Raw genomic sequence first — 20,150 nt, 5'->3', positions numbered from 1 at the left:
AATCCTCCTTTTCCTTCAAGGCCCAAATGAGGAGCCAACTATTCTATCATTCCTTTCCTGAGCTCTTCCTCCTCAAATTTTCTTATCATACTTTGTTTGGATTTCTCCTCACCCAACCACATTCTAATTAGTATTATCCTTATTTATGTGAGGTCCTTAAGGGTAGGGTCCCTACTAACAGTTTTCCACCTTTGAATCCCCAGTGCTTAGGATGGTTCTCTACACAGAGTAGGCTTAACAAATGGCTGTTCAATTGAATTATTACAGAAAATAAGCATGCACAAAGCAGTTAAACAATCACAAGACAACCTGTTGACAGAAATGAATATAAAGTTGTAGAAATATCACTTAACTAGCACTGAGTATAGTGGGATAGAGAAACAAGGAAGGACAATGGAGAAAAAGGGGAGAGAAGAGAAGCTAGCCAATAAATATTCTGAACAAAATTCTTAACATTTCCTAAAGCTATGTGCTTTCTGTCTCCATGATTTTAAGTTAGAAAAATTTGGCTTTTTATCTGAAAAAAGAAAAACTGATTCAGCATGTAACCTTAAAAATAAGCTCTTTTCCAGCCCTATCTAAACCTGATTAACATTTTCAAAGTGTTTCACTGTTTTTCAGAACTACTTCTTGCTTATTACATTTTGAATCAAACTTTTTTTAACAAGGATTTCAAAATACGCTTGTTTCCACTTTGTTATGGGAGTCGATCTGATATAATGGAATGAAAGCTGGACTAGAAGTCAGAACTGAAAGATACTCCCTATCCCTAACTCTGTCACTAATGAGCTACAAAATCTTCAGCAAATCACTTTTCACACTCCACAAGTACCCTTAGCTCACAACCTCCCCTTTTCTAAGACAGTCATTAGTCTCCTAAGGCAGACATAACCTAACCATTACCATACACCCACAATAGCAGATATGCAAGTGTCATTGGGAAAAATTTCCTGTGCTCTCCAACAGCAGATCCCCAATCCCACAGATCCTCTTATGAAGACAGAAGGTACTTTAGGTGGTGACCAGTAAGATTCCCACTTAACCTATTTTTGTTTAGGGTAGCACAGACTGAGTCACTTAAGATGAGCAAGCATGACTGGCTTTTGGAGCTACACTTCAGATCTCATTACATTGTTTCTTTTCCAGTTACTGTCAAGGGCACCACCTTCCTTTCAGTCACCCAGGTTCACAACCTTGATGTCATCTTCACTGTCATATATCCTCACTCTCCACACCAATCACCCTACATATCTAATCAGTTGCCAAATCTTGTCATTTTTTTTACATACAAATCACTCTGATCTGTTCCCTTCTAGCTATCTGTCTAGCCCTCACAGTTCAGGACTTCCTTACCTCTGCTTTGGAGCAATTACAATAGCCTCCTAATTGGTCTCCCTGCCTCAAGGGAGCTTCACCAAACCATCCTCCAAAGTTACCAAAGTGATTTTCCTAAAGCACAGCTCCATCCATGTCACTCCCATACTCAAACTCCAGCAACTCTTATTTAATCTTTATCTCATCCTTTTTTAATTTCTATTTTTTGTGAAAGTCTTATAATTATCAGTATAGTAGCATCTATATAATGTCTATATAATGCCGTTACATATACACATTCTGGGAGTACATGCTGTATTGGTAATTAAGATGGGCTTTTAGCACTTATTCAATCAAGTGCCCTTGAAGAGTTTGGCCTTTGTTTCCTTGATTAAATTAGGTGTCTTTGATGACCTCGTTGCCTCAAGGGAAAGCCTAGTTTACACAGGGTTGAGTGACATGTTTGTGACATCAGAGGCTTTTAAACCACGTGGATTTAAGTCAAATTTTTGTGACGATTTTAGGTCTAGTGGGTGAGTCGCATGAGTGACTCACCTTTTGACCCCAAATAAGACACATAAACCCAAAGGCTGGCGTTCTTGCTCGGGGGCTCTGAGCCACAGGAGGAGTGGCAAGTGACTCTGGGCCAGCTGCGGTTATGAGCTCCCCAGCTCCTGAACTCAGATGCTGGTTTCTTGGTAACTATGAATTGTATTTGGTCTGTTTGTAACATATGTTTGTAATTTGTTTGTATTTGCTCTGAAGTTCAGGGTGCTGGCTTCTTCCCCTGAACTAAGTGAGTTTATATGTATATGTTGGATTAAAGTAAGATTGTTAACCCCTTAACATTGCTTTCCTTAGTAAAGCAGATCAAAAGAACCTATGCTGGCAGTGTTCTTGTTGTTGGACTTGTGTTGGTCTTTCACCCCCACAGCAGCTGCTAGCTGAATTGTTGCAAGCATGCTCAAAAAAAAGTTTAATGATAGGAGTACATCATTAAAAAAGTGCACTGATCACTGCTCTATGAATCAGTTCTCAAACTCAAAAGACATGTAAATCTGAATGCCAATTTATGATTTTACAATGAGGAATATGCCTTCCCAGTGTCTACATACTAATGACTACTACCCTGCTACCACCTGAGAAGCCAAATTGCTAATCAGAGGGTTACTTGGGAAATAATGTGTGTTAATGGATCAAGCAGTAAGTAAACTGTAAATCAAGAAGACCTGGGTTCAAATTCCAATGTGACCCTGGACAAGTCATTTAACCTTTCTCAAACACAGTTTCTTCATCTGGAAAAGAAGAAGCGGAAGAAGAGGAGGAAAAGGAGGAAGTGGAAGAAGTGGAACGAAGAAGGGGGAAGAGGGGAAGGAAGAGGAGAATGACAAGGGTGACAACCTTCTAAACATGTTAGTTATTTTTATTGGTAAACATGGAATTAAAACAAAGAAAGTTGAATTGTCTTAAGAAATATTTCATACATGTTATTTGTGAGGCTGGAGAAGTACTCTTTCTTTTCTATACCTTTCTAGTGACACAAATTTTATCTGTGTCATGGATTCAATGACCATAGATGTAATGTCTCTAATTTTTATCCCCCAAAGTTAGGTAAATTCTGACAAAAATCTAACTCTTTGGCACTCCTTTTTAAAATGCAGACTAGTAGCCTTCAATCAATAGATTTTCATTTACCTTAAACTTTAGAAAGATGTAAGTCTCAAGCAAAAACTCATTTACATACTACCACTGAGAGTGGGCTATTCTTAAACTGCTTATTTATTTTATAAGTTTCCCATTTCAAAGGATGCCTTTTTTTAAAACTTGGCCCAAATTCTGGGCAATGCATGCTACTTGAGTCTCCGATGCACTAACTTTACCTTTGCATTTTTATCAGTCCTCTTTCAAAGTATGTCCACATGGAATCTGACCCATCAAACTATTAGAACACATTTGTATTGAAGATAACAAAATGCCCATTGTTTAAAGAAATTTTCATTGAAATAAGTTTTTAAATAATCTTATTTATGTATGTTTCTAGAACAGGTAAGAGTGACCATTTCCTCTTGGGAGAAGTACAAGGCACATCCTCCTTGTCTCCAAAAGCCACTGAAACTTAGGTTTTGGAGAAGTCTCCCACTGCACTGATGCCATTCTAAGTAAATTAATGATGAAGCCAACCACTGAGTAATCATAACATCCAATCTTGGCTCAAGAGAACAGTAAATACTCCTACCTCCTTTCAGCAGACAAGTGGGAAACTAAGGGAGAGGAATGCTGCATGCCATCAGAAAAAGTCATTTTCTCTATTGGTTTTGCTTAACTATTTTTTCTTTGTTTTCAAGAGAAAGTTCATTGAGCAAGGGAAGGAGAGTATATCCAGAAATGACTGACACGAACAAACAAAAAAGGTCAATAAAAAATTGCTAATCGCTTAATAAGAGCATCCAGGAGTTGGAGGAAGACAACAAAAAGTAGAGAACAGAAGGATCCAGAGGGGCTGAACAGGCTGCTTCAGGTTAGTGGCTGGTATGCTGGCCACCAACATACCTAAGTACCCTAAAATTTCATTCTTTGACAAACATGGTATGACTTTCAAATTACAGGTCTAAAATCTGTACTTACACTCACTAAGTCTTGGATCTTCCACGTATAAAATAGGGATTCAAGGATTCATGGTCTCACTGGTAAGGATATTCCTTCTACCAAACCAAACCCTCCATCATTTAGTACAGGGGTTCTTAACCCCTGTGTCATGGACCTCTTTGGCGGCCTGGGGAAATCTATGGACCCCTTCTCAGGATAATATTTTAAATGCATTAAATAAAATACATAGGATGACAAAGAAAACCAGTTATGTTGAAATAAGATATAACTTTTCCCCCATCCAAGTTCATGAACCCCCTGAAACCTATTCACAGGAGTCTATCAACCTCAGGTAAAGATTTAATAGTCTTTTTTAAGTTGCTATAGTAAAAAAAATTCATCACCCTGAGGCTAATCTGGTGCTATATCTCTCCCAATTTAGTTGGACAGATTCTCAGATGACAGGAAAGTTACTATACTGATAGTATCTGAATTCTCTTCCCCCTCTATACCAGAGTTTTTTAAAGGGTGACCCAGGAACAACTAGGGTTGATGAGACTCTTTGAGGTGATCCTCAAAATCAAAACTATTCTCATAATACTACTAAAAATGTTTTAATTTCTTATACAGTAAAGAGTAACAAAAACAACCCTCATAAACAAAAGCTCTTTGGGCTCCTCGATAATTTAAGAGTGTAAATGCCAAAAAGTTTGAGAAACACTGCTCTATACTATCTCACTTGGTGATCTCTCATCAGCTTCCACGGATTCAATTACCTCTATGCTGGTGATTCTCAAATCTATTTATCCAGCCTCTAACCTCTCTACTGACCTCCCATCACATCTCCAACTGTCTACTCTGGACATCTTGAACTAGGTGTCCCAGAAATACCTTAAACTTGACATGTACAAAGCTAAACTCATCTTTCCCCCAAAACCCTGCCCTCTTCAGAAGTTCTCTATTCTTGTCAAGGATACCACCAACCTACAAGTTATGCAGCCTCAAAACATAAGTATCATCCTCAACTTCTCTCTTTCACTGGACATATCCAATCAGTTGCCAAATCTTGCCCATCCTACCTCCAAAATATCTCTTGGAGAAGCAAGCTCCTTTCTCTCCATTTATACAACTACCACCCTAGTACAGGTCCTTATCAACTAGAGCCTGGACTATTGCAACAGCCTGCTAACTGGTCTAGCAGACTGAAGATAGATTCAAGTCTCTTCCCACTCTGGTTCATCTTCCATTCAGCTGCAAAAAGTGATCTTCCTAACACACAAATATGGTCAAGTCACTTCCCTCTACCTCATACTCAGTAAACTCCAGTGGCTCCTTATCATCTCCAGGATCAAATATAAAATCATCAGTTTGGCTTTTAAAGCTCTTAATCTGGCCTCTTCTTATCTTTTCTCTCTTCTTACACTTTACTCCCCTCCTCTGATTCAACAACACTGGCCTCCTTGTTCCTCACTTAAGACACTCCTCCCAACTCCAGCCTTTTCACTAGCTTTCTTCCTCCTGGCTTCCCTGGCCTTCTTAAAGTCTCAGCTAAAACCTCACCTTCTTCAAGAAGCACTTCCCAGTCCCCCTCAGGGGACTTACCTTTGAGATTACATCCAAATTATCCAGTATATAGCTTGCATATACATAGCTGTTTGCATTGTCTCCCCCATTAGATTGTTATCTACTTGAGACCAGAAACTCTTTTTCCTTTCTCTTTTTCCTCAGCACTTGGCACAGTGCCTGGCACACAGTAGAGGCTTAATAAATACTTGTTAGTTGAATAGCCTACTGAAATAGCTTTCAAGAATCCTAGGCCATCACCCTAGAGGCCATCAAGTCCAACCCCCTCATTTTATAGAAGAGGAAATTAAGAACCACAAAGCTTAAGTGACTTCAGGAAGGTCACACAGGTAGTAAGGGACAGAGTAGATTTCAAACCCAGGTCCGCTAACTCCAAATTCAGAGTTCTTTTCATCATACCACAGGAAAGGTAAATGATACCTACAGCCTCAAATCACAGCTGAAAAAATGACCTAGCCATCTGCTCCAAAGGAAGCACCCTGGAACACCACTGTGGCTGCAACCTGGTTAGATGGACTTTGAAAGTGAGGTACAAGCATTATGCAAGCAACTAGTAAAGTAACTAGTTCAGTGATGAATAGATTCTTCCTCAAGAGAAGTTCCCTACATGACATGGCTAAACATTAAAAACTACATTTTTAAAAATCCTCTTCCCCTTTTCAACCAGCCAAGTCGTGGATGCTCCAGTGGGAAAGAAATATTAATAACTCAGCCATAAGGAAAGAGTTCAGTCTGAAAGCAATGAAAAACTGACCATAGTATTTGAGGAAGGGAAATAAGTAATGACTATAAAAGTAAAAGGCAGCCTGAAACTAAGTCAGGTGCCTAATAGCAGAAACAATTGGGAACCACTATAACAGCACACTCAAATGGCAAAAGGCTATTTCTAAGGCTTCACAGGTACTAGGAAACTCATAAGGCATTAAGTACCTCAGTGCAGCCAATGACTGGGGAAAAAAGAAAACATACACTCTACTAAGAAGAATGGATTAAAAACTAACACTTATAGCTGCTCTCTGGGTCAAATACAGTTCACGATCCCCTGGAGATGCAAAAGCCTATAGTACATGCAATGATAACACCCCTACGCATTGAATCCACTTCTGCACAGAGGGTAAAGGTCAAAGGAATCAGCTGTCTTCTTTCACACATACACAGATTTTTAGCTGCCAGATAGTCTAGTGCCTAGACATCTAACAATAGAGTCTCACCACTGACCTTAAAATCAGCCAATTATTTCACCATAAAATTACTCCCAACTTTAACCCCATTTTGCCATCTTTTTTTAACTTCCAAAATTTAATTTTAACACCAGAAATGAAAGTAATACAAAGATCAATTATTTAGTCATAAGAAACAAGAAAAACAGAAGACCTAATATTATCCTGACATTCTCTTTAGTTTTTATTCACTTATAATACAAATCTTACTAAGAGTCAAGATGTTATATACACAATAATGAACTCTAACCTTCTGATTTATTCATATTTTAAGTATCATTTGTTAATGAATCACTTCATTAAATAATTAAAAGAACATCTGGGATAAGTCTGTTATCTAAGTTTCAAGAATATAAGGTTCTAAGAAGTATATACAGCCATTAAAGGTCAACAGAAATACTTAAGTCTCATCTCTAACACCAACTAGGATTTTTCAAAACTCAGCTAGTGCAGTTTATGTAAACATGCAACCTCATCAGTAGTTTGCCTTATGCATTCCTTCTAATCTTTAATTTTAAAAAAACTTTCTAATCCTTTTAAGTTTCCATATTAAAGCAGACTTCCCCCCTAAATTGTTTCAGCTGCCTATTACTGTACCACGGTTATATTCAAAATAGTGAAATAAGTCAATTTATATATTTATGGTTCACATAAAACCACAAAAATTCTCTAGACTACAGTTTACCCTACGCTTTTTGTTGGAAGAAGTCTTATATACATTATTATTATCTTATAGAATACTAGCATGTATATGGTATCATGACATACTGGAAAGTGCAATTAACTATAAATTGGGATACCCAGGTGGTTCTAGGCCTGACTCCAACACTAACTAGCTGTGTGACTTTGGCCAAGTCACAATACCTCTCTAAGCCTTAGTTATTTCAGAAGTAAAATGATGAAGTTAAACTACATAATCTCTAAGATCTCTTCCTGAGCTAAAATTCTATAATTTTAGGAAATTTAGGAAAAGACCAGTCCTTTTTCTAAAAGTGAATTTAAAATTTATGTAGATGACACAAATCAGATACAACATATACATACAGTCACATTCTTCCAGGCATGTTTTTTTAAAAACTATGTTGAAGAAAATGTGGTTTATTCTACTCATTCAAAAAGTATTTAATATTATTTACCCCAAAATCATATTTCTTGCATGGCATTTCATTCCTCAATATATCAGAAATTCTGTACTTGATACCATGATTGACTCAATAGTATTATATTATGAACTGATTCACCTGTTCTCTAATGAAGTTGAAAATAATTCTTCAGATTTGAATTTCCAGAATTATGTACAGTGGTGATGAAAACCATATGTTGGAAGCTATGACTTTTCTGTCAAAGGAGAAAGCCAGAAGGAACAGCCTTAATTTTCCTGGGAACCAGCTGCAACAGAATGAATCCTAATCCTGCTCCAGCTGGGACAACGGCGGCAGAAGGGTGAAGTCGCTCCTAGTCTAATTATGATACTTCATCTGCTACAAATCCTTTGTGCAATGACTCCACCCAAGACTAGCCAACATATAAACAACTTCATCAGAACGGAACTCCTACTCTTTACATTCACCAGGTATTCATTCCTAAAATATTTTAAATACAGCATAAAAATGGTTATTGTCACATTTTTACAGTCTTGCAAAATCATCTATCTGGTCAGAAAATAAAAAACACAATGTCAATTTTCAATCTAGTAAATGGAACCTGGTTTGAGTTCTACCAGTCTGATAAGAACTGTTCTGGAACAGTTCTGTAAACGTGACAGGAAAAGACAGGGAAAATTCAAAGGATATCAAGAAAAGTCTCACAAATTCAAGTAGTATAAATATTGAAAAAAAAAAGTTTTTTCCTGATTTGTAGATCTGTAGCTATGATTTATTCCTTTCTAATAAGACTGGTGTGAAAATAAACTGAATTCCATACCTGAAATCATGCCAGATGAAAATCAGACAGTAAGCCTGGTAAAAAATTCAATATACAGTGCCTTTCCCTTCTATTCACTTTTCATGAGAATTTATCATGAAAAACAAAGATTATGTTAAGACAGATGTTTGTTTATATTCTTTTAACCATTATGTGGAAAAAGTTTTCTGTATTTTCTCTATTTTGCCAAGTTTCTGAGGAGAAGGGAGAGGACACTGGTGCAAGCAGGACTGGGTGACTGGTATGATGCTTCCAGCACGGGATCACATTAGCACATGGTATTTGTAAAGCGGTACAAAGGCAAAAAATGCCAAGGTATGAGCTTAAATTCTCACCTGGAGTAGCTGATAAGAGGCATGGCATGGTGGCTATGGGACTGGACCAGGAGTCAGGAAGACCTGGGTTCAACACCTGACTCAAACATTTACTATGCCCTGAATAAGTCACTTAACTTCTCTGTGCCTCAGTTTCTTCATCTGTAAAAAGAGGGAGTTGGATTTGATCATCTCTAAGGTCCCTTCCAGTTCTAAATCTAAATTCCTATGATTCTATGAAATAGTCACCATTGTTAAGGAAAGGATGGCTGGGTGTGTTTCCATATTGGAGACATGAGTATCTATGAACAGTGTTTAAGTGGGTGATTGGAATTGACTGAAAACACTGAAATAGGTCTTAAAACTATTTGCAAGCTGGCACAAGGAATTACGACCGCATTTAAGGAAAAGGTAATTTAAATCGTCACAGACACAGTATCTCCAGCTGAGGAAAAAACATGCTAACTCTTTAGGCCATAAAAGGATAGTTATGCAAAGAAACTCAAATTCTTGTTTATTCACTTGTGTTTCATCCACTTTGAGGATTGTTAGCAACAAATTGTTAATACCAGACCAACTTCTCTCCTGTAACCAGCACAATCTTCAGTGACTTCCCCCAATCACCAAGCAAAATGTAGTCCTGAGGATAAATCAGCTAGAAAACCAAAATAATTCCAAAGCCTAAATTAACTATGTCACTACTTCCCTGCTGTTGTGGATAACAGAAGGCTGATGATACATGGTTAAGGAAAGTTTCCCTACACTAAATTTAAGTGCATATTGACACAGTCATCTTCATTTTCAGCATAACTATTTAGTGACCCTCAAAGCATAAGAATTAAAATCTGTAATTTTAAAAGGTAGCATTCCAATTTATTTCTACTATATAGTATATCTGCCCTCCTAAACAATTTTAAAACACTGTATAAAAACATGTCTCTTCACTTGGTAACTACTGTGTCATTTTATATAATTTGTTGACTATTCCGAACATATTTGATAAAACAAGAATTCAACAAAACACCAAACAATCATTTTGCCAAGCTGCCAGCCAGAGAAAAACACACGTCTTTCAATCCAAAAACAGCTACCACTCAGGCTCTGCTACTAATCATAGTGATAAAATATCAGAAAAAAGCAAATTAGTATACTTATCTGTGTTATTCTTACCTAAGATATGCTTTTGTAATGGGTCATGAGAAATAAGTTTACTATAAAGTCAATAATAAAACAACCTACTTTTAAAAATAACAAAAACCCTATCAATTTCTTCAGGATTCACAATCCTTGGTTATTATTCTTAATATATTAAAAGTCAAATCTCATCACAACAAACATAACTATATCAAAATCTGGGGCCTAACCCCCAGTCAATGGCCATCTTATTTCAAGTAATAATTAATACAACAAAATTATACTTGCTTGGACAGCATTCAATAGAGGTATGAATTGTACTTGAGGACTACAAATTATCTTTTTGCTAATAATCAAATAGAAAACTAGTCTCTAGTGGAGACATCTCTGTCCCTGTTCTCCTTTCATGTTGAAAAATTAAGCAAAATAAAACTTTATTCCAAGGAATTCATCCATAAACTAACTTTACAATGTGCCACAGTAGAAAGATTATTGGTCTTAAGAGTCAGAAGATGTGGGTTCATATGGGTTCAAGTCCAGGCTCTGACACTAAGTAACTTTTGGCACATCAAATAACCTGGACTGTGAGCCTCAGTTTCTTTGTCTGTAAAGTAGAGATGATACTTGGAGCAGGCACATGTTTGTTATAAAAGTACTCTGTGTATGCTCTGTAGAAATATAAGTTATATATTCCACAATTTGGTACACTATAATAAAAGAGTCAAAACCTTCTGGACTAAATAAAATGCAGAAATACTCATATCAATGTTTTAAGTTTATTGCATTTAAAAAGTCACTACAATTTTAGGACAGAGAAAAAACAGGTATATGCCATTTAATCATCTCTTACCACATTTTTAATGTAGGAGATGGGAGAGTATGGTAAAGGAAAACTAATTTCAGATCAAGTCCACTCAGGATAGGTGTGGTAGCTTTTGCCAGTAATCCCTTACTACTAAGGGAAGCTAAGGCTGATAGCTTACTTGAGTTCCAGGTTGTGAGATGAAGGGGAGCTAAGGCCCTCCTTTAGATTGGGTATCTTCAGTAAATCCAAACCAGTAATAGTGAGCAGGCTACCTAAGGTGGAGAGAAGCAAACCAGGTCGGAAAAACCAAGTAAATTAAAGCTCTCCAACCTATCAGCATCAGGATACTACTCCTTGTACATCCAGACTAGTGAGATAAGGAAAATCAAGTCCATTCAGTGCCCCATAATATAAAAGGCAACTAACAAAATGAACTTCCATGATCAAAAGGAATAATCTAGCCAAAGTAGGTGATTGTTCATTTCTCAGCAGTACAAAAAGTCCTAATTATTTTTATGCTTCTAGTTGATCTTTTCTTTTGTTCCTCATAATAAATAAATTCTACTTGATATTGTGCTTTTCACAACTACAGCCACAAAATCTGTCCACCTTTTCATTTCTCACCTTTGTACTTTTACTGTTGTACTACATATATAGACTATCATGAAATATACTTAGAATTTTTAAATATTTTAAAACTTCAGGTAAATTGATACTCATGGATATTTCTTAAAATCAACTCAAATTAGACAATAAAAAATTAGTCCCGAGACTAAAGGATTTGACTCGTGTAGATGGAGAATGGTGAAAAAATACCAATACACAAGGTAACCAACTACTTATAAGAAAATCAAGCCAAGTAAATGTGTAGTATTTGTAGTTTTATGTTCTGCTCAAGACATGTTCTAAATTTCTAAGATAATGGTTTTCTGTTAATAAGGCCAAGGAGAATTTAGGATCATAGGATTTTAGCAAGCGAAAGACTTGGAGATGATTTAGTCCAACCCATCATTTTAAAGACAAGGAAACTAAAAGTTCAGAAATGTTAAGTATAAAGATAGCATACTGAAGGAAGACAGCATACTGGATATATACAGCAGACCTGGGTTAAAAACCTGGTTTCAAACACTTAAAATAACTTTATGGCCATAGATGGGCAAGTTATTTAGCTTCTCTAAGCCTCATTTTCCTCATCAAGGTAATAATACTTCTATCTACCTCTCAGAGTGAGAGGGAAAGACTTGTAAAACTTAAGCTACTATTAAAAAATATATATGAATTGAGATGCCAAAGGTCACACAGGCGAGTGAGCCAGGAATGGAAACCAGGTCTTCTGACTTCAATTCCAATATTCTTTCCAGTACACTACACACTAAGACAAAGTTTCACTCCCAGCCTCCTCCAGACATATTCAGCAATCTTATCTCTAAAGTGAACCAGTTTTCTAAAAATACAGAAGACAAAAAAAAATTCATTTATTTGATTGTTTTTAAAGTATATACATTAAGCACACATCATTTAGGAGAATGTACCTTTTTAGTAGTAGAAGATGGACTTGATCAAGAAAAAGAGAACCAAAAAATGACAAGAGGCCAAACGATCTGGGTTCTCCAGGGCACAAGAAAAAAAAAAGATGGGCCTGAAATAAAGGTCCTTTACTAAAATCATGCTTCCCAATCCCTCAAATGCCACTGTTATAAAAATTAATGTGCAGAAATGATCTTCAAAGGAAGATGTTCAAATATAAAAGTCACGATGACTAAATATAATCCTAATTTTGCAACTTAATATGGAAAAAGGAAGGAAAAGAAAGTACAAATGGCTTATTAACTATAGATGCCAAAGTGATGTGCTTATCAGTTTACAGATAAGTTATCAGTTAATATTATCCTGTGGTAAGTAGTACACAGAATAACTATTAGCTTAGAGTATAGTATCAATCTCTAAAGCTAGCTCAGAAATTTCCTTCCTACAATACATACATCACTTTGTCAGGCAAGTTCTTACTATTTATGAACATGATATTAAAGCACTGAATTCTGAAAATGAATTAAAATAAGAAATTTTTCTGAACAATGAATGACCTTTTAGGGAGAAAAAGGTCATTCTGCTACCCAAAAATCTTTATTCAATTAGCAGAACTTTTAGAATATCACCGTTATAGAAAAAACGAAAAGTATCTACTCAGGTTATTCTACATTACTAGCAGGACAACTTAAATGATTCATGCATTTAGCTTTATCCCATACTTTTATCTAGTTGACATAGGTTGTACTATTTCAGAGAAGGCAACACCTTGCTTTAACTCTAACCATTCTCCATTTAAGCCCTTCTGTTTCCTTATCCCAAAATAATTACCCAGAGTCCATTGTTTTGGTTCTTAAGAGAGTCCCAAACACTTTTGTATAACAGTTCTTCAAGGATAGGAAGAAAATAGCTATAATAATAAGAGAAAAGAAAGAGGGAAAATGGATCTACTAAGGGGGAAGGAGGGACACAGTCTCTACAGTACATTATGGTTTAGAATGAAACTTTTCTTAAGAAAATTTTATTCAAGAAATTCACTATCAGGGACAGCTAGGTGGCACAGTGAGTAGAGCACGGGCCCTGAAGTCAGGAGGACCTGAGTTCAAATCCAGCCTCAGACACTTGACATACTTACTAGCTGTGTGACCTTGGGCAAGTCACTTAACCGCAATTGCCCTGCCCAAAAAAAAAATTCACTATCAAAAACATTGAGATGAACTCTCAAGTACTACCTCATATCAAAGATATCTTTCTTCAACCCAAATTTAGACCATCATCCTATACAATTAGTTTTTCAGTGACCGGCACACACACAGAAACCTACTGAACTTGAAATTTTTTTTCATGTCCAAATTCTGTCAACTCAGAATTTAACATTGTGTTAAAGTGATATAAAAAAGTGTAAATATTTCTTGCTGGACCATATGAATGAGTCCTAACTAGCAAGTTAAACTTAGCAAGGACTTACTAAGCAACATCAGAGCTTTATCTCATATTTACATAGCACTTTAAGGTTTACAAAAAAATTGCTTAGCAACCACCTAAGGAGGTAGGTATTACAAGAATTATCATCTCCATTTTACAAGTGAAGAAAAGTTAAGTGACCTGCCTAAGGTTCTTCAGACAACAAACCAGAAACCAAAGCCATGTCCTCAGAGATTCTAAGTGCTCTCTCAGCAATACGAAGATTTAGGAGAAAGGAGATGGCAAAAAAAAGGCACTCAAATCATATAAACTTAGTTGATGGAACATTTCCCTTGAGAAGAGCACTCCAGATAATTTAATTCAATATACAATTATTAAGAGTTTCCCACCATATGGAAGGCACTGTATGAGGTGCCAGAGAAACAAAGATGAAAAATGACAGCCCTGCCCTCAAGGGCCATACAGTCTTCAATAATTAGTTTTTAGGACTATTTATTTCTCTGCTTGGTGGTCCTACTGATTCCTAGAAGTTAGGACTCAGTCAGAATCATAATTTGGAGACGTAGTCCTCAGCTGCGTGTTACCTTGAGCAAGTTAGAAAAACAAATCTGCAAGAACTTTGATTCTATAAATTCCTTGATGTCTCAGTTTCTTCATCTGCGAAATATCTACAGCAGGATGTAGCGGAATGAGTAAAAAAAAAAAACTGGTTTCTGGTCCCAGTTTGGTCACTAGTTAGCTAAGAGACCTGGGGTAAGACATAGCTCCTCTGGATCACAGTTTCCTCAACTATAAAATAAGGAAGTTGAATTAGATAATCCATAAATCTCTTCTAGCTTTACAACCTTTGGATTCTAAAGACTCTTGTTCTAATTCATAGGATAAACACTTTTATTTAATCTGCATGACTATAGTTGCTTTTGTTGCTAATATCAACATACATATATTTGAAACACAAAATGAAAAATTAACATGGACAAACTACAAATTACTTCCAACATACAGATCACTCGGTGGTAACAGTAGTATTCAAGATTCCCTTCATCTAAATTTTGCCTTCATTGACCATCCTTCTTACAGATGAAAAGTTCTTATTTCATTGAAATATGGAATCAAATATTTCAATTCTTTGCTCACCCTGAATGTTTACCACATATTCAACATGTGTTCAAATGATGTATTAACTATAGCACTATGAATGGGATACTTAACAGTTTGATTTTTGACTCAACTAGTTTGATTTCTGAGGCTAAAAAATAATGGTACCACTTCCAAGTGTAGAGAGGGAAGTGAACCATAAATGGATGTGAAAATTCTATCAGGGTTAGATGGAACTGTTAAGATAAATTCTGTTTAGATTAATCAACAAAACAACCTGTGGCCTGCCTTTTAAAAACCTCCCCAGGGTAGGCCATAATACCTGGCATGAATTTCTTGAATAAAATTTTTTTAAGGATAAAGAAAAGTTTCATTCTAAACCAAAATGTACTGTAGAGACTGCGTCCCTCCTTCCCCCTTAGTAGATCCATTTTCCCTCTTTCTTTTCTCTTGTTATCATAGTTATTTTCTTCCTATCTTCCCCTTAAAGTGCTACGGAAAATAAATAAAACATATATATAGTCAAGGAAACAAATTCAGATCACCCCTATGCTGTTATCCTTGAAACTTTCACAAATAAAATATAATTTCAAAGAAGATATACTTTCAGTTACTCTGGTGTGAAACGCAAAGTCTATATTAAAAAAACACATTTCCATTGCAACTTCAAATCACTAGGATATTTAACTCTCTCATCAATTAAACCAGGAAAGCATGCTAATACAGTAACAGAGTCCATGATAAAGGGAGCAGAATACTTACTAAGACTGACACTGAAAACTGCAGTATGACCAAAAGGCAAAATTTCCTTAGATACTACTCTTTGTCATGAGAGTCAGTCACAATTTCAGTATAAGCATGACACTCAGCACAGGCTTCGGATTTAGAATTCCTTCAACTCTGTTATTCGATGATTAGCAGCTCATCTTCCGGATCAAAACAGATCTAAAGAACTACTTCTCAGAAGTTTTAAAGTTTTGTTTTCCTTTTTAATGACAATCTAAAATGTGCATTTTTAGGCAGAATCACATTGTCATCATTACTCCCTAACTGATTCATAACAATGAAGTATTTCCAAATACCAGGAAAGAAATTATTATCTATTAACGATAACACACAGAACTTACCCAAAAGAAACAAAACACAGGGTTGATAACTGCAAAAAGTTCCCAAATCCCAATGTTATGCAAGAATACACTTAGCTAGTTATGTGTATTTGCATCCTTTTATTTTATCAGCTATAAAAAATGCTAATGCATATGACACTTACCTTATCCTTTTCATGAGGAAGGAGAGACACAGGAGGTAGACAGGAAAGAGACTCACAACTCTCTTTCCCATCCACATTGGCCGCTTTAGTGTTGAGCCGATAAAGAGGTCCATCTTTAAGTAGTCTGCCGTGGCCAACGGCACGTTTGACAGCCAATCGTAACTGCTGGTGAAAGACAGAGGCGGCACTGCCCCCAAACAATGCAGACACATCTTTCTGACCTTTCAAAAAACGTTCAATGTTCTTCAAGGTTGAACCGCTGGACTCAGCCAAGCCTTCAACTGCCCGCTTGATAAGTTTATTCCAATCCACATTTTGTTTGCCATCCAACTTTCCATGGTTCCGAGGTTTAGGAAGTGCTATTCGCCCAGGATTATCAGGATCTTTGTAGGAATTGAGTCCTTTATTCGAGACTTTTAAAATTGTTCCATCTTTAACACTCAATTCCAATTGTTCTAAAACAGTTTTCCGGTCCAAGCCATGGGACGACGACACTGCATTGCATATCCTCTCTTCGGAAGGGCGCTGTTTTTGCTTCTTAACTTTTTTAATCGCCTCCAAAATCCACTCCGTATACAGCGGGTTAGCGAGTTTTACCATGGTGAAGAATTCTGTATATCCATAGAGTCGTTATCCCTTATCCTGATGCTGAATATGTTTCACACCATGGAAAAAAAGATTCTCGGAGGCTGGGAACCAGTTAACCATAGCATACAGTTTTCTGGCCTGAATCCCTCCTCCTTTCACAAAGAAGAACACTTTTCCCGCTTCTAATTTAAAAACCAAACCAATCTAATGTTTGAAATGTCTGCATACTTCCAGACAGGTTCCTAAAGAGCACTGCAGAGACAGGTTTTAAGAAATCAGATCATCTCACAACTCCTTTTGATGTCCAGACTCACAAGAAAAATGTACCTTACACCTGAAAGAAAATTAAAATGTCAGTTTTCTATCAGTCTATCAAAAAATGTACAACTATATGGTAACATAGAAGTATCAAGTATTTAATAAGCACTTATGTGCCTAGCACAGTGTTAACATGCTATAAGGGATATAAGATGCTTCTAGTAAAAATGTTCTAAATCAATCCTGTACACCCACAAAAACGCAGAGTTTGGAAACAATCACTGACTTCAGGGGTCTGTGAGGGGTGCCAGCTATGCTATCTTCTACCACCCTTGCTCACCAGTCTGTGAATTGCAACTGAGCTGCTCCTTGATATCTTCCCCCAAGAAAAACATTCGATACTTCAGCAAATGGACAGATTTAGTGGAAAGAATCCTGCAATGAAATCAACAGTGAATCTTCCATCTCCGAAAAAATTCCAGAATTTTTAGACTGGTCAAATCACTCAATCAATGCACAGTCAAACTTTTAAAAACTTTACTACTTCACACATTAGAAGAAACGGGAAACAGGATTTACACGTGCCAAGTTCAAAAATTCTTGTTTCAAGTACAATACTATTATGGGTCCTAAATGGAAGCAACAAAAACACTGAATACAACTCTGCTAAAGTAATAAACGCCAAAACAAAAAAACTTTTTTTAGTACTGCTAGATGCTTAAAATACTTTACAAGCAATAATTTAAATTATTCCGAATTTGTATAAAAACTCAGAAACTATGAACCATCAGCTAGACATGACCTAATAGCTGTCAAAAGGGAAATATTATCACCTAGTCTGCAGGTTAAATTCAAAGATGATAAGTGACTTGTCCAGGATCAAAGAAATGTCAGTGATAAGGCTGGGGAATAACCTCCATGTCAACTGTAGAGCACAGAAAAAAATTAATGACTGGTTTTAACATATAATAAGGGAGAAAGAAGTCACGCATATGACTCCAAGACTCCCAGGCTGCTGTCCGGACAGGAACATGCCCTAGACTAACAGATAAAAACATGCCAATATTGCCTCTAGTGAGACAAATTCTGTGTTATTCTGGAAATTGTAAAAATAATACATTTTAAATCTACATCAGCATCCCCTTAAAAATGGTTTACGTAAAGCTGAGGCTTAAAGTCCTAGTATTACTTTAGTATCTCATCAGCACTTAGAAATTACACTGTAAATAGAAACAGAAAACAAATGGGACCTCAGCAACTATTCTTAATTAAAGTCAAAAGGAGACAAATGACTACCTCCAAAAGACAAAGTACTGACATAAATATATAAGGAGAAAAAGTATTCAATTCTCCTGAACCCACTAAGATTTTTTTTTTGGCTAAGGGACAGATGCTTCTCATTTCAGTGAGGCCAAAAAAAAATTACAGGATCAGTCCAGTAAATGTGATCATGTTAGGGCTAACAATAAAGAAGCTTCAGACTGATTTTAAGAGGTAGGCAAATGAATGACAACTACTCGGATCTTCCAACAAGGGTTTTCTTTCGTTTCCGTGCCTTCTGGACGCAGAGTGTCTCAAAACTTAATGCCCATACATCTGAAAGTGCCGCACTTCACCTGGATGAGCATCACCACTCGCAGTCCCTCCCCCGCCCCAGCCCACACTTTTTAAAGAAAGAGGGAAGGACAACTTTACAAACTTTAAATGGCAAGCCCTGCTGCTTGCTAACGAGTCGTTTCGCCCTTCCCATCGGGTCAAAACAGAAACAGAGAGTAAGTTAACAATGAAATCACGTGGAGCAGCATCTCCCATTCCCAACACCTCCGGAGCTCCCGATCCCCGCGCCCGCCCGGGCGCCTGGCAGCGCCTCTCGGGGCAGGGCATGCCCAGGCTTCCGGGAGCCTCTGACAGGTCGGACAGTTCCCCTCGGAGCCCGAGCTCGGCGTTGACAGGCAGTCCCGGCCCGCAGCCCCCGCCGCCCGCCAGCCCGGACTCGGACTGACAGCCCGACAGACACCACAACACACGTGCTGCCTCCTCCGCACCACAACACCCGCCCGCCTGTCACCCGCCCCCCGTTGCCGGGCCCCCGTCCCCGGACAATCCCAGCCGCGCCGAGCACCCGGCGCGGGGCCGTGGACAGGGGAGCCCGGGGCTGAGGCGGCTGGCGGGAGGCGACAGGAGGAGGCAAGGCCGGCGGAGCGGGATCCCCGGGGTAGCCCAGCCCAGCCTGCGGCTCCAAGGCCTGCGCCGCCCGCCCGCCCGCTCGCTCGCTCCCTTCTCCCGGGCCTGGGGCCGGGACCCGGGCCCGGCCGGCGGGTGGCAGGACGGAGGGCCCGAGGAGCGCGGGGCCCGGGCCGGGGCCTGGGCCAGGCGCAGGCAGCCCGGCGCGCGGAGAAGAGGCAGGGGAAGCCGGGCGCCGGCTCGGCGCGAGGGGGCGGCCGCGGCGCCCCGGCCCGAGGCCTGGCGCAGAGCAGCGGGAGGCGGCGCAGGCCGCGGCGGGGCCTGCAGCCGCCCGCGGACCCCGAGGGGCGGCCAGGTGGGTCCCGAGGCGGTTCAGCCGCGGACTCGGCGGCGGGAGGCGGCACCGGGTGGCTCCACAGCTACTTACCGAGGCGGTGGAGAGCCTGGATCCCGGGGCCCCGGGCCGGACGGCGGAGATGCCCCAAACTGACACGGCCGCCATCTTGGAGACAGTGAGCTTGGGGCGGGGGGAGGGGAGGCGGGGCGGCGGAACAGCCGCGGGGGGAGGGGGACGGTCGCGAGGGAACGGCGGTCGTGGAGGGGACGGGGGGCGGGGGTAGAGAGTGGGAAGAGCCGGAAAAGCAGCGGAGGGGGAGGAGGGAGGAAGGGTGAGCGCCAGAGGTGGGGAGAGGCCGGGGAGCCGGAAGAGCCGGGAGGGTGAAGGCGCCTCGCAGGGGGAAGGGCCAGAGGGCGGGGCGTGGCGAGGGGGGTGGGGGGGAGAACAGCCGCCTAGAGGGTCACGTGAGGCCGGTACAAAAGGCCAAAGCCAAAGTGGGAGGAGGACTTAGTGAGGAGGGAGACCAACAATTGGGAGCTCTTTTCTACCTACAGATCCCCTTTAGGTCGTGCAGGGGCTAAGA

General features: G+C 39.1%; 1 protein-coding gene across 2 annotated transcripts in view; it reads right to left on the bottom strand.

Annotated features, from left to right (window-relative positions):
* KAT6A (lysine acetyltransferase 6A) overlaps nucleotides 1-19,775 on the bottom strand; it is a 147,615-nt gene extending 127,840 nt beyond the window's left edge. The window contains exons 1-3 of one of the 2 annotated variants that reach the window (XM_036748771.1): nucleotides 19,658-19,726; nucleotides 17,387-17,481; nucleotides 16,201-17,122 (exon numbers count right to left, since the gene is read on the bottom strand). In XM_036748771.1, the coding sequence (XP_036604666.1) occupies nucleotides 16,201-16,800 (600 nt within the window). In that variant the 5' untranslated portion in view covers nucleotides 16,801-17,122; nucleotides 17,387-17,481; nucleotides 19,658-19,726. Of the gene's footprint in view, nucleotides 1-16,200; nucleotides 17,123-17,386; nucleotides 17,482-19,657 lie in introns of both variants that reach the window. The other variant, XM_036748772.1, reaches the window with a different exon arrangement.
* Nucleotides 19,776-20,150: the final 375 nt, after the last annotated feature.

The sequence above is a fragment of the Trichosurus vulpecula genome, chromosome 3 (assembly GCF_011100635.1).
Source record: "Trichosurus vulpecula isolate mTriVul1 chromosome 3, mTriVul1.pri, whole genome shotgun sequence".
Classification (NCBI taxonomy): Eukaryota; Metazoa; Chordata; class Mammalia; order Diprotodontia; family Phalangeridae; genus Trichosurus; species Trichosurus vulpecula.
The sequence above is the reverse complement of the archived record's forward strand: the minus strand, read 5'-3'. Positions and strand labels throughout refer to the sequence as shown.